Source organism: Echinops telfairi, unplaced genomic scaffold (assembly GCF_000313985.2).
Source record: "Echinops telfairi isolate 266 unplaced genomic scaffold, ASM31398v2 ScPeMD7_7457;HRSCAF=8495, whole genome shotgun sequence".
Taxonomy (NCBI): Eukaryota; Metazoa; Chordata; class Mammalia; order Afrosoricida; family Tenrecidae; genus Echinops; species Echinops telfairi.
Genome location: NW_022111357.1, coordinates 3,393,871 through 3,407,742, shown reverse-complemented (window position 1 = coordinate 3,407,742; position 13,872 = coordinate 3,393,871). Strand labels below are relative to the sequence as shown.

The window sequence follows — 13,872 nt, the reverse complement described above, 5'->3', positions numbered from 1 at the left end:
ATGGTAGCTCATGGTGGGGTGAGAAACGGGAAATGCGGGAAATGCGCGCCAACTTCCAGGCTTGGAAAGGATGAGTTATTCATACTCCAGAATTTAAAGGGGGCAGGGGGCTTCCATGCCCCTAACCTTTGTAAGTGCTATCGTGTAACTTGGCTCCAGAACTGATGGTGGGGGGTGGGGTGGGGGGTTTGGGGCAGGTACCTTTCAGCCTTGGGTCTCAGTTTCCCTATGTGTGGCAGGTGGGTCTCCGGTCTTCTCTCAGGGTCGCATGGAGCAAACTGGATACTGGTTCCCGGGCTTTAGGAACGTGGCTCGGTGGCACAGCGCCGTGGGGTGGGAGGGGCAGGCGGGAGGGCTGGCGGCGTGGGGATTGGCTGGAGGCGGGGCAAGCCGTCTCAGGGATTGGCGTGATCCGGAGGGCAGGGCTGAGCCTTAAGAAGCACGGAGGGGGGCGTGCAGGCGAGAGCGTGTCTAGTTGGCCAGTCGGCTTTGCCAGTGGCGGCTCTGATTACGATCAGCGGAACCGGCGCGGAGAAGAGAGCGGCGCGGAGGCCCGCGAAGCAGAGGAGCATCCCTGAGTCCCGGTGGTAGCAGGCGGCTTGGCCCGCGGGTCATGGCCAAAGGAGAGGGCGCCGAGAGCGGCTCCGCGGCGGGACTGCTGCCCACCAGCATCCTCCAAGCCGGTGAACGGCCGGCCCAGGTAACAAATAAGGGCCCAGCACCCCGAGCGGAGGACAAGGGTTGGCGGGCTGGGCTGGCTTAGATGGAGACACAGCCTGGCCGAGGGTCAGCTTGAGATAGCCAGGGACCGGCGAACCCAGGGGTAAGATAGGGACTCAAGGGTGCTCCGGGGGCAAGGGGTGATGGAGAAGGTTTATAGGCACCGGTGCCCCCGCCCCCTCCATCGCCCCCAATCCACGTTTCTGCGGAGGGGCTCTACCGGCAGTTCCCCTTGGGGCTCGCCTCTGCCACATGGTTTTCGATTCTTCAGTGGTGAACCGATCGGGTTTTGCCACCCGTAGAGCGAGAAAGACCTCAGGAACCTGGGGAACCCCAAGGTTTCCCTCCTGAACCCCTGCCCCCTACCTGCTACCCACCGCTGCCTAGACTCCCTCGCCCTCCGCCAAGCTCAAGTTCATTCATAGGAAGGCGCAAAGGAGCCCCAGACCTCCCGCCGGTGTGAGTCTGTGTGTGTGTGTGTGTGTGTGCGCGCGCGCACTCTCGCCATGCAGCCTCCACCTCTGCCCCCTGTCCCAGCCCTCTGAACTGACAGAAATCAGGCCGGCCCAGGGAGGTAGATATCTTCCCGGGAGGTGGCCACCTTTCCTTCTTAAATTTTATTAGCGGATCCTTGTAAGGAGCTGGGGTGAGCAATTATGCTTCTGTTATGTATGAGTAATCTCTGGGCAACCCCAGCCTCCCTCATGCTCACCCTGAGTGACCTAGCCTATAGCCCTGCCCCTGGAGGCCTCTCCTCCTCCCTCCAAGATCCCCTAGGAACGGAGTGGGGATGGAGGGCAACTCCTGGGTTTGCTTGAGTTCTGGCTGTCACAGGGGCCAGGGACAGAAGGAAGACAGCAGTGCCCTCAGCCAGCTGGGCAGGTCCCTCCAGCTCTCTAGAGCTCTCACCCAGCAGGGCAGGAGCCCGGCCTGGGCTCAGGCAGCTCTTGGCTGCCAGAGGATTTTCGTGTTGTGACTGTTGGTGCCAGGTGGGGATAGGTTGTGTGCTGGAGCATGCTTCCCCTCTGTGGCTTGGGGAGGAGAGTACCTGGGAAGTGCTTACAGGATGGTGAACTGATAGCAGTTTCTTCCAAAATGGGAATAGGAGGGTACCTGAGGGTTCCTAGGACTCAAACAGACGCTCTTTTCTTCTGGGAAGAGGGATGATGCTCCCCAGGTGGGGAGGGGTGGGGAGAAGAGGACAGGGCAGAGTTGGTGTTCTGGTAGAGCAGGCGGAAGGGCTGCTGCTGCCTCGAGCACCTGCTATAGGATGGAGGAGGCCAGGGAACTTGGACCTATTTTCATTCTTTCCGCCTCTTCCCAGAAGGAACCCAAGAAGAAGCAACAGTTGTCGATTTGCAGCAAGCTCTGCTATGCCGTTGGGGGGGCCCCCTACCAGGTGACAGGCTGTGCCTTGGGGTTCTTCCTGCAGATCTACCTGTTGGATGTGGCTCAGGTGAGTGGGCAGAGCCCTCTAAGGATCTTCTAACATCCCTGAGGTAGGAAGGACTAGGGATCTCCATGGGTAGTTCACTCAGTGTTCCCATCTATGAAATGGGACTCAGAAACCCTACTCTACTGCCTCTCTGATTAACAGTGGGCTGAGAAATACGGAGGCTTTGGAAAGCATCCAGGAAGGGGGCTGGGGTTCTGTTCATCCCAGGAAGTCTTGGCTGGCAAGGTCCAACAACTCCTCCTTGCTTGGCAAGGGGCCAGAGGCTGGAGGCTAGGCAGTGTCTTCAGGAAAACGGGGCCTGCTGGTGACCCTGTTCTAGGAAGAGACTTGCACACCATGTCCCTGGCTAGCTGAACCTTGGCTGGCTTGACTTAGAGGTGGGTGAATATTGCCAGGTTGAGGGATGAGGCCCATTTCACCTTTACCTGAGGAGCGAAGGGCATGTCAAAGAGCAGAGGGACCCTCAGATGTAGGCCTGTGGGGTCTGCGTACACACACAGGGCTTTTGACTGAGAAGGACACTTTGGGGCAAGCAGGGCTCCTCTCTGCTTGAGAAGTCTTGGCCAGCAGCCTGGTATCCTGAGAATTCTTCTGCCTGGATGGGGGAGTGGGAGACTGAATAGCCATAGTGCCCAGGACTGACATTACAGACTGGTTTTCTATGTAGCATCTGACTGTGCAAGCCAGACATCTTATTTGTAGCCATTTACAGGTGGGGCACACTGAGCCCCAGAAGCATTCAGCAGGGCTGAGCCATGGGTGGAGGGGCAAAGCTGAGGAACCTACCATTAAAGCCTAAAACCATGTGGTAGTGCCAGACTGTGGGGTGGGGAATGCTTGATGTGGGGGAGGTCACCCATTTCCCAGCAGGGCCTTGATGGAGGGAAAAGCCCAGTGAGGCTATTTCGTCCCTGGAAGATTGGGGGGAGGGCGGGGGAGAGGGTTAGCTTGAGCCCATAATAACAGGCCACTTTAAAAAAAAAAAGACATCTATTAACTCCTTTTCCCACATCCAAGATAAAGTTTGTGTAAGATAGAGCTCGTCACTCCCTTTATACAGTGGGGAAACCGAGGACCACTGTTGTCACTCAGCTAGTGCTAGCTTTTGATATCAGGGCGCTGAGAGGAACGGAAGGAAAGGATTCTGGGTTTGTTCTCATTGGTCGGCGTGCTTTCCAGAACAACAGAGGGGTGGCACAAGGGGCTGGAACTGGGAAGCATCTAAGGAGGCATGCAGTGCATTATGATGAACAAGGCCAGTGAGGGTGTTTAAGGCCTGGGTGAACCACATAGAGAACCAAGGGGCCGGCTGAAGGAGGGGAAGGAGCACCCTGCTTCTCAAGTCCAGAGGGACAGGTAGGGCACCCCGGCTTTAAGAACATTTGCTCTATGCCACTGTGCTTTTATGGAAGACCTGCATTATAGCTTGCTTTCACTTATTGAAAGAAATCCCAAAAGAATTTTTGCTTTTAGAAAAAGAGGCAAAACAGGAAACTGCATTTGCTTCGCAGGGTACTACACAATACACGGGTTCTGCTTTATAGACAGCTTCTCATGCCACTCTTGATTTTACAGTATGTTAGCGTTATTTGGTATTAAGTGGGTAGGAGGCTGGGAATTTTGAGAGGCTGGGAATACTCAAAAATGTTTCCTATATAAATTTACGGTAATTGCGTCTTTAGGCCATTTTGGCTTGGGAAAGGTTTCCTGAGCATACTCTACTTTCAGATTGGGGGCAGGGGGGTGGTGCTGTAGAAGGATCAGAGGGCCATCTTTTGCTTCTTCTCTTTTCCAGGTGGGCCCCTTATCTGCCTCCATCATTCTGTTTGTGGGACGAGCTTGGGATGCTATCACGGACCCCCTGGTGGGTTTCTTCATTAGCAAATCCTCCTGGACCAGCCTGGGCCGCCTTATGCCCTGGTGAGTAGAAGAAGCTCCTTTGAGGTACTAGAAGGTGAAGCTGCCAGCACTTGGCACATCTGTCTCTTGTTCTACCTTGTCACAAACTGCGGAGCAAGAATGACGCAAAAGCCCAAGCATGTCGAAACTGCATCTGAAGCCTTGGCCACCCCAGGCACTAGCACTGAGGTTCCCGCCAGTTCCTTTCCAGGTTGACCCAAGGACTAGACTGGGCAGCTTTCCCAAGTGGGGTTCCATTGTTCCCCAAGGCCCACTCCCCTGGAGTTCTAACTTATTTCATTTAATCATGTCCCATAGTGGTGGGAGCCAATCTGTTTGAATCCTAGCTTTATCACTTACAGTTGTGCAACCTTGGGCCAGTCACTTACCATCTCTGAACCTCAAGTTTCTGCATCTTTAAAATGGAGATAATAATCGCCTAACTCACAGGGAGGATTAAATGTGCTTCAGGTTTGTATATAAAGTATTAGACTAGTTCTTGGCGTATATTACCCGCTGCTGTTGAATCAATTCTGGCTCAGAGCGGCTCTGTGGGACTGCCCTCTAGAAGTTTCTAAGGCTGACATCTCAACAGAAGCAGAAACCCTTATCTTTCTCCCTTGAAGCAACTGGTAGACTTGAACTGTCAACCTCATGGTTGGCAGCCCAGTACTTATTCCACCATGCCACCAGGACTCTTTAACATAATTTGCAGTGATCTATATTTGGGCTAATTTTTCTTCAGGGTGGTGGTGCAGAGGCAGTACCAAGAATGGAATATTCCACTCACTGTTGCTGAGTCTATTGTGACTCATAGCAATATCGGATAGGGTATAGGACAGAGTAGCACTGCCCCCGTGGATTTCTGAGACTATAAATCCTACAACAGTAGAAAGCCTCACAATCACTGCTGGATTCAAACCTTTGGCCTAGTGGTTAGCAAACCGACTTGTAATCCATTATGCCAGCACGGCTCCTTAAGAATGAGATAGCGGATCACTAACCTCTGGCCTCTTGGGCCCTGTGGTGTAGAGCCTCCATTGCAGTCTCAGGCAGTGGGGCTGGTGTGTGTGTGTGGGTTTACGGTGGTGGAGGGGGGCCGATCATATCAGACAGTAGGAGCCACAGGCTGACAGGCCGGAGCTCTGGTTCCCTACAGGACATCCTGCTTTGGAGGGTGGTGGGGGACCATACCCCTTTCATCTGCAGCCCATCCAGGCTCAAGTGGGCGCCTTCCTGCTCCAGGGGCGTCCATACCTGGTCTCCGGCCTTCAAAGCTCTTCCCCAAGGCCTCCACTCCCGCCTCAGCTTCCTTTCCCACGAGGGCCCCCTCCCACCCCAACCCCGCCAGCTCCTGGCGAAGGCCCAGCCTGGAGCCTTTGATCCAGGCTCCAGGCTCTAGGGTAGCACAGCCTGCCTTACCTGGCTCCCCTGGAGCCAGCCTGCTAGGCTGGGCCCTGTGCCTACCTCCCTGGAAGCCCGTGGGAGGTGGGGCTCTGCTGCCACATCTCCTCATGGGGTCCAGCCAATGAGAGGCAGCTGCTTAACCAGCCCAGCCCTGCAGCAGCCTGGGTTACTCGCAGTCACATTTGGTTGGTTCCTCAGCGGTGGCAGCTCAGCTGCCTGCGAGGAGAGGATGGAGGAGGAGCCCTTGCGCTCTGAGGAGACACATGGATTCAGAAAAGGTGGTGGTGGAGGGGCAGGATGGGGAGAGCAAAGGAGGCCCTCCCACGGAGAGGAAGAGATGGGCTCTCCCTGGGCAGGTGTAGCAGCCTTATTTTATTAGCAAGGCTCTGTACATGTCCTCACCTGACTGGTGCAGGAGTACGTGTCTCAGTGAGAGTATACAGCTGTCACTCATGGACTGACGAGCTGCCAGGTGTGTGCCCTGCTCCCTGCCTATAACTTAGTTATAGGCAGAGCCCCTCTTCAGGCCAGGGTACCCTTCCCACTTCTCCTTTAGCAATATAAGGAGGCTGGGACCCTTAGCCCACATTCCTTGTGACTCCCTCCTCCTTCCAGGATCCAGGTACACGCACACCCTACCCCACCCCCGAACCTGTATTTGAAACCTCACCTAGACCAGAAAGATGTTGATGGACACTCCTTGGAACTTCCCAAGGTCACCCCAAGAGAGGCAAGGTGTCAAGCCACACAGGAAAACCAGAGGGCAGTAGGGCTGGACCTCAGGGCTAACACCTTGCCTACACCCTGGCCTGCAGGCCAGCCCTGGGTACCTCTGTGCCCTGTTTTCCATGGTGGCCTTTTATTATCAACCCAGTTAAACCTCAAAACCATCAATGAAGTCAAAGTAAAGTCTTTGCCATGGCCCAGAAGGACCTCTGGGCACTATTGTCCCATTCATTCCCTCTCAGGCCTCATCTCCTAATTCCACCCCACTGCCTCCCGGTGGCTCTTCAGATGTGCCAAGCACGCTACTACTTAGGACCTCTGCTCCAGTAGCTCCCCTTGCCAGGCATGTCTTGCCTCAGACGTCTGCATTGTCTGCACTCTCTCATTCAGGCCTTGGCACAAATGTTCCCTCCTCGAGGACTACCCTGTCTGTCCTGCTGGGACTTGCATCCTCTAACGCACTTCCAATCCCCTTTGCTCCACTTTCTTTTCTCTATAGCCCCTGTCACCTTGAAACACACTCAGTGAATTTTCCATTAGCCCGATTTCCTCTGCCAGATTTTTATCCGCTCTGTTCACTGCCATATTCCAAGTACAGTCCTGCCCAGCCCAGCCCTGGCATTTAGTAAATACTTCTTGAGTAAAAGGGCGGAATGGAAGGTAGATGCTACTATTGCCTTTGTTGTCCAGATAAGTAAATGAACCCCAGAGAAGTTCAATGGCTTGCCCAGGAGAGAGCTATTTATAGTGAACTGACTGAGCCAGAATTGCTGGAGTAGAAGCCTGGCCAGGGGCCATTGCGCTCTGCTGCCATCCAGAAGGGAGCCCCTCCTGAGGGCTCAGTACCTGTAATTGTGTGGGACTCCCAGGTGGGGAGACCGACACTTTCTTCTCTGATAAGCCCAGTGGCTGCAACAATGGCTTCCAGCCTGACAGTTGGGAGGATGGTGCAGGAATAGTGGTGCTCTGTTCTGTGGCGCATGGGGTGACTATGAGTCAGAAACGACTCGGCCCGAGCAACAACAAGAACAACAACAACAACACGGTTTCACTAGGTCCAATCCTCCCACCTGACTTCTCTAGTCTCCACTGTCTCAGAGTAGGCCTGTCCCAACCCAGCCCAGCTTCCCACTGTGTGGAATAAGGACTGGGGCATGTGGCCTCTCCCTCTCCCTGCCCCACCTGAGGTCTTGAGTTCCATGGTTAGCTCCCCAGGCTGTAGAAAGCCCTCCTCTCTGAAACTCTTACTCCTAGGGAGACATAGCTGAGCTTCAGTCCCCTCTTCTCCTGTCTGGTCTGACCACCAGCCTCTTCTCGGAGGCCCTGGGGTGGATGAATTCAATTCAGGGGGGAAGGCATTTCCTTCCAGACAGGCTTCCTGAGGGCCGCTGCCTTTCAGGCAGTGTCAGGCCCTTGGGGCTCTGGCATCCAGCCAGCTCAGACACTCCCTTCTTCAGGATCATCTTCTCCACACCCCTGGCCATCATCGCCTACTTCCTCATCTGGTTTGTGCCTGACTTCCAGTGGGGCCAGGCTCTGTGGTACCTGGTTTTCTACTGCCTCTTTGAGATGCTGGTCACGGTGAGTGTAAGCACCTCCCCTGGATGCTTTCGGGGGGCGAAGGGGTGGAGAGGATCATCCCCGGGTGGACCCCAGGGTGGGTGCCTAAAACCGAGTTGGTCTCCATCCCTCTGACTGGCCGAGGGCCTCTCTTCCATGCCAGTGTTTCCACGTTCCCTACTCAGCTCTCACCATGTTCATCAGCACGGAGCAGAGTGAGCGAGATTCTGCCACCGCCTACCGTAAGCCTCCAGACCCTCCAGACCCAGGGGTCCTCCCCTCCCAGACCCTCTTGTCCCTGGGGCCCTGCTCCCCACTCTTCGATTGAGAATGGGCGTTTGACTCCCTCTTAGTGTTCAGGTGAGGGGTGGGGAGCTAGAACTAGCCAGAGGCCATGCAGAACCAGGAGGTGAGTCCCACTCTGCGTGCCACCACCCTTGCCGCTGCATACTCTCCCCACCTGCGGCTTCCATCACCCACCTTGGGCCTCGAGCTGATTCCCATCCATCTGCTCTTCCTTTCTGGGGCCCACAAGCCATTCAGCCCCTCCCAAGGACCTCTTTCTACCCATCCAGGGATGACTGTGGAGGTGCTGGGCACGGTGTTGGGGACGGCCATCCAGGGGCAGATTGTGGGTCAAGCAGATACGCCTTGTCTTCAGGACCACAACAGCTCTGGGATGGCTTCAGTTGCTGCCAACCGCACACACAGCACCTCCGCCGTGCTCAAGAAAACGGTGAGGACTCCTCGCAGGGCAAGGGTATGGGGAGATGGAGATGAGAAGCTAGGGAGGTGGTTTGCAGTAGTTATCCTAGAGATCACAATGATAACCAGCGGTTATGGACAGCTGGGCATTTTATGTGCATGGCTGTTGATATGTCTACTTTGCTGATAAGGAAACAGGCTTAGAGAGGCCAGTCATCTTCCGAGGGTCACGCAGCTAGTTAATTGCAGAGACCAGATGTGGCCTGGGGGGCATCAGACTCTAGTCTGGCTTCTCATCTCAACTTTGCACAGTGGTGGGAGGCCGCCTTGGGATGATTCTTCCATTTCCCAGAGGGAGACAGTGATGTCCCAAGAGGAAGAGGGGGTGGCCCAAGGTCTTGGTGTTGGTCCACGGCACGTTGGGAGATCAGACTGACTGTCTCTGTGCTCTTCACTCCCTTTATAGCAAAATGCATACCTGTTGGCAGCAGGGGTCATTGCCTCCATCTATGTCATCTGTGCTGTCATCCTGACCCTGGGCGTGCGGGAGCAAAGAGGTGAGGGGGACTCTCGGGAAAGATGCAAGCAAAAGATGACTGTGCCCGCATGGTTTGGGCCTTGGGTTCTGGGAGGGGCTTCCTCCTCATTGTCCTCTCTGACCCCCAGAGCCCTCCGAGGCCCAACAAGCTGAACCCATGTCCTTTTTCCGGGGCCTCCGGCTGGTCATGAACCATGGCCCATATGTCAAGCTCATTGCCGGCTTCCTCTTCACCTCCTTAGCCTTCATGGTGAGTTGGGGACCTCACGTGACCGTAGGGTGGGCCTAGGCCTCAGGATGCCGTGCAGCCTGAGAGATAGGTGAGGTGAGCCTGAGGAGCATCTAGGGGAGGCTCAGCCTTAACTTCACCTCCTCCTTTGTCTTCCCTAACCCCCGACTTGGCCCCATTTCCCAGCTGGTGGAGGGGAACTTCGCCTTGTTTTGCACCTACACCCTGGGCTTCCGCAACGAATTCCAGAATCTCCTCCTGGCCATCATGGTGCGTATGGGGCCCAAGGGTATGGACTGCAGGTTCTGAGCCAGCCCCCAAGCTCAGGAAGAGATGAGGGAGGCTTCCAGGGGCTTGATTGGACTCGACTGGTGTACAGTGTGACAGAAAGCGTCGGGTTGGGTATTGAGAGTCAGCAAGGGCAAGGTGTGAAGGGCAAGCTTTTGTGGCGTGCAGAGGTGTGGAAAGGTGGGCGATGAGATCAGGATTGGATGCCAGCTCCCCTGGGAGCCCTCCGAGGTGCATGTCACCTTCCCATTTCCAAACTGATGACATCTTCCGGTGACCGCTGTTCCAGGCTAGGAGCATCTTTGGGGTTGCTGGGAAGGTTCAGCAGGGGGCGGTGGGGTGGTTTCTGGCGTCCTCACCCATTTCATCCACTCACAGCTCTCGGCCACATTGACCATCCCCTTCTGGCAGTGGTTCCTCACCCGCTTTGGCAAGAAGACCGCCGTGTACATTGGGATCTCAGTGAGTGGGGCTGGAGGGGGGCAGCCTTGTGCCTGGCTCAGAGGTTCCCCGAGGGAACCTCCTTAGCTGACCTAGCTTCCCACCCCCTCTCCCCCAGTCAGCAGTGCCGTTTCTCATCTTGGTGGCCCTCATGGAGAGTAACCTGATTGTCACGTATGTGGTAGCAGTGGCAGCCGGCATCAGTGTGGCCGCTGCCTTCTTGCTGCCTTGGTAAGTATGGGTAGGCCCAACTGGGTCAGGGCTTCTCAGGGAAGAGCCCCGAGGTCCTTTGCTACTCCCAAACCTTTCTGGGGCGCCAGCTCACCTGGGGCAGGGGAGGGGGCGGGGGCGGTTGCGCAGGTTGTGGACTGCGAGAATCCCCAGCCGAGGTAGTAGATGAGAGCTAAAGTTTGGCTTGTGCTGCATTTGCCAAGCGAAGCACCAAGAGCGACTACTTCAGCTTGGAGGAGGGTGGGGGGACGGGTCTACTTTTTGAATTCACGTGAAGGTACCACCTGCTCACGGAGCTGTGTCCCTGGGGGCTGCAAGCTTCCAGAGGCCCAGCCCTGCTCCTTGACACAGAGGCAGCGGGTGAACTAGCAGGGAGGCTTCTGGAACTGCCAGGTGGTGGGTCTTCATAGCGGCCCCCCCCACCCTGCCCAGGTCCATGCTGCCTGATGTCATTGATGACTTCCATCTGAAGCAGCCCCAGTCCCATGGCACTGAGCCCATCTTCTTTTCCTTCTACGTCTTCTTCACCAAGTTTGCCTCGGGAGTCTCGCTGGGCATCTCCACTCTCAGTCTTGAGTAAGTGGGGTGGGGGGACCTGGAGTTGGGCAAGGCTGGGCTGGGCAGGACCCAGCCCCAGGGGCCCCCTCCTCACTGTCTCCCTGCCCACTGGGCCCACAGTTTCGCTGGGTACCAGACCCGCGGCTGCTCCCAGCCGAGGAGGGTCAAGTTTACACTGAAGATGCTGGTGACCATGGCGCCCATTGTCCTTATCCTGCTGGGCCTGCTGCTCTTCAAGCTGTACCCCATTGACGAGGAGAGGCGGCGGCAGAATAAGAAGGCCCTGCAGGCTCTGAGGTGAGAGCGGGGAGGAGCAGCAGAGGGGGGGGGGGGCGCCATTTAACCCAAGCCCTCAAGTCAAAGAAACCTGGCCAGTGGCCAAGCCCAGACTTTGCTCCAGCACATCTTCTCTTGGCAGTCCCTCATTAGCCCCTTTCCCTGCCAGTTCTTACAGCGGCTAACACTTTTTGAGCATTTAATTATGTACCAGATGCTGTGCTGAGTAATTTTTCATTTATTCATGCCACAAATTATTAGTGGATGCCTACGTGCCCTAGCCTTGTTCTAGCGAACAGATCAGGCCAAGTCCCCGCCCTGGTGGAGTGTATGTTTTAGGGGCTATGTTCAGGAGCTCCTGCTATCCTCCACCAACTCTTGGGGTCAGAAACTCCTGTGATCCCAACGCACTTTGCAGATGAAGAAACAGGCCTAACCAGGAAGACTGACTGGCCCAGCTAATAAGAAGTAGAGCTCGGGTTGGAACCACTGTGTTCTGACTCTGGGGTCCCCCGGTGGTGCTCACAGTTAAGTATGTGACTGATGATTAACCCAGAGGCCCTTCACTGGAAAGGCCTGGTGATCTGCTGCCAGAAGGAAGGCCACTGCCTTGAAAATCCAGTTCTACTCTGCACACAAGGGTTGGCCATGAGTCAGATCCAACTCAACAGCAAGTGTGTGTGTGTGTGTTCGGATTTTTTCAGAGCCGCTCCTCCTGGCCTGCAGGATCTCAGGTGTGGCTTTAAGCTTTGCCTCTGAGGAGACATGAGGGCAGGGCGGAGTGAGTGATGGCAGGCCACAGCCTGGCCAGGTCAGATCAAAGTCTAGGCAATTAGGATGCCCTGTGGGCACAACAACAGCAGGCAGCGTAACGAGCAGTTTTGAGGAGTGAGCCAGTTGCCACAACCTGTGGTTTAGAATGATTTGATTGTTGGCGAAGGCTGCCAAAGCAGGATCCCTGGAGGGAGGGATGAGGACAGAAGCAGGTAAGGAAGTTTCTTCCAACTGTCTGCTCTGGCTCTGCAGGGACGAGGCCAGCAGCTCAGGCTGCTCCGACACAGACTCCACAGAGCTGGCCAGCATCCTCTAGGGCCTGCTGTGGGTCCTGAAGTCACCATGCACAAGGCCTGGGTCACCAGGCCGCACAGGGGCCACAGGTTGCTCGTCCATTCACTGAACAGCTAACACCAGGTGCCAGGAAGGAAGCCGAAGACTCAGGAGGGAGCAGCCCAACACACCTTCAGTGCCTAATATGGAGCAGGTGGTCCAACTGCCTGCTTCCCTCTGCCAGCCCACAGGCTGCTACTGTGAATATGCCAAGGGCTGCTCGGGCCTAGCCCGTAACACTAATATAGAAACATTTTATACAGAGACTAATTAATAACTTAATGACTGTATATAGTAGTATGTTTGTATGTATATGTCTGTGAGCTATTAATGTTATTGATTTTCATAAAAACTGGAAAATGGGGCTGCACGTTTCTGTCATTGTTCTCAGCCACTTGAGTGCCTCTAGCCCAAGACTCAGACCGGGAGTGGGAACAGAAGTCAGAAGTGCCATGGGATGGGATGGGCTGGGATGGGACAGTATGTCTGGAGATGTAATGATTATCAGCCGCTAGCGTCCACAAACCACCTATTCTATACGTTCCCTTTGACGGGTCTCATCTAATCAGCATTAGCTCCTCTTAAAAGAGAAGGACATGAGGATCCAGAATAGAGGGAGATGACTCAAGGCATGCAGTAAGGAGTGACCTAACTGGAATTCCCACCCCAGGGTGGGTGACATGGGAGTACTTCTGCCACCACTCTCTGAGAAGCAGCAGTGCTCCGCCCGTGCCCATATGCTGTGTCCTGCCCTGGGCCTGTCTGAGCATGTGTGATGCCGGCTGTGCTGCTGCTGACTTGAGACTTTGTGATTGGGTCCCTGGGAACGTGTGAATCTTTTCCCACAACTCTCACTGACAGTGTTGAAGAAGGTACCTGGCAGGGGCTGGGGTTGTGTGGGAGAGGATGTCTCACCACTGGTGTGCTGGTTTAAAAAAAACAACGGGGGGCCAGACCCAATCCCAACTACTAAGTGGACACCTACCCCTTTCCCCAGAAGAATTTATCTCTAAGGACGCCATTGAATCTGCAGCTCCCGGAGAGGGACATATCTGATCAGAGCACACAGGAGTAGATGAAGGGGGAGGAGGAGAGAGTGGAGCACATCCTGGCCCACAAGGCCGTGAAGATGATGTTCCCTATTAGAGCAGCCAGTCCACAGAGAGGACTGCATAGCTGGTCCCACTATGAGACATGACGTCCCTCACTGACCCATAGCCCTATAGGGGACAACACCGGAGACACAGTGTGGGAATTGCACCCAATCTGATCCTGCCACACCAAGGCAAAACACTAAGGGGGTGCAACAGAACAGCAAGGGAACTGAGCGGTGAGGTCCTCCAGGAATGCTGAAGGTGGACTTTGGGGCCAGGGCATGGTGCCCCAACAGACTGGACTGGAAAACAGTCCTAAAGGCCAACAAACAGTCCTTGAACTAACTACTAGCTTTCTTTCTTGTTGTGTTGTGTTTTGTTTGTCTTGGTTTGTTGTTGTTTTGTTGTATATTGTTGCTTGGTTTTGCTCTGTCTTGCTTTTGTGCATGTTATTATCTCTGCAGGTCTGTCTAAATAAGATAGGCTGGATGAACAATCTGGTGGAGAAAACAATGGGACTGACAGTTCTGGGGAAACATGGGAGGAGGGGAGGTGGGGGGAAAGGTAGTGGTGTTAACAAACCCAGGGACAAGAGAACAACAAGTGATCCAAATCGGTGGTGAGGAGGGTGTGGGAG

At 55.1% G+C, this 13,872-nt stretch overlaps 1 protein-coding gene across 2 annotated transcripts; it reads left to right on the top strand.

The window, feature by feature from the left end:
* Positions 1-484: 484 nt before the first annotated feature.
* On the top strand, positions 485-12,505 carry MFSD2A (major facilitator superfamily domain containing 2A). 2 transcript variants are annotated; one of them, XM_045298992.1, is made up of 14 exons: positions 485-700; positions 2,048-2,176; positions 3,972-4,096; positions 7,666-7,789; positions 7,932-8,010; positions 8,344-8,504; positions 8,940-9,030; positions 9,140-9,261; positions 9,427-9,510; positions 9,907-9,990; positions 10,088-10,200; positions 10,633-10,776; positions 10,879-11,055; positions 12,061-12,505. In XM_045298992.1, the coding sequence occupies exons 1-14, from the start codon at positions 614-616 to the stop codon at positions 12,122-12,124; spliced, it is 1,584 nt and encodes a 527-aa protein (XP_045154927.1). In that variant the 5' UTR covers positions 485-613; the 3' UTR covers positions 12,125-12,505. The 2 variants fall into 2 exon arrangements, with proteins under 2 accessions (XP_045154927.1, XP_030743804.1); XM_030887944.2 differs by having other exon boundaries at positions 2,045-2,176.
* The last annotated feature ends 1,367 nt before the right edge of the window (positions 12,506-13,872 follow it).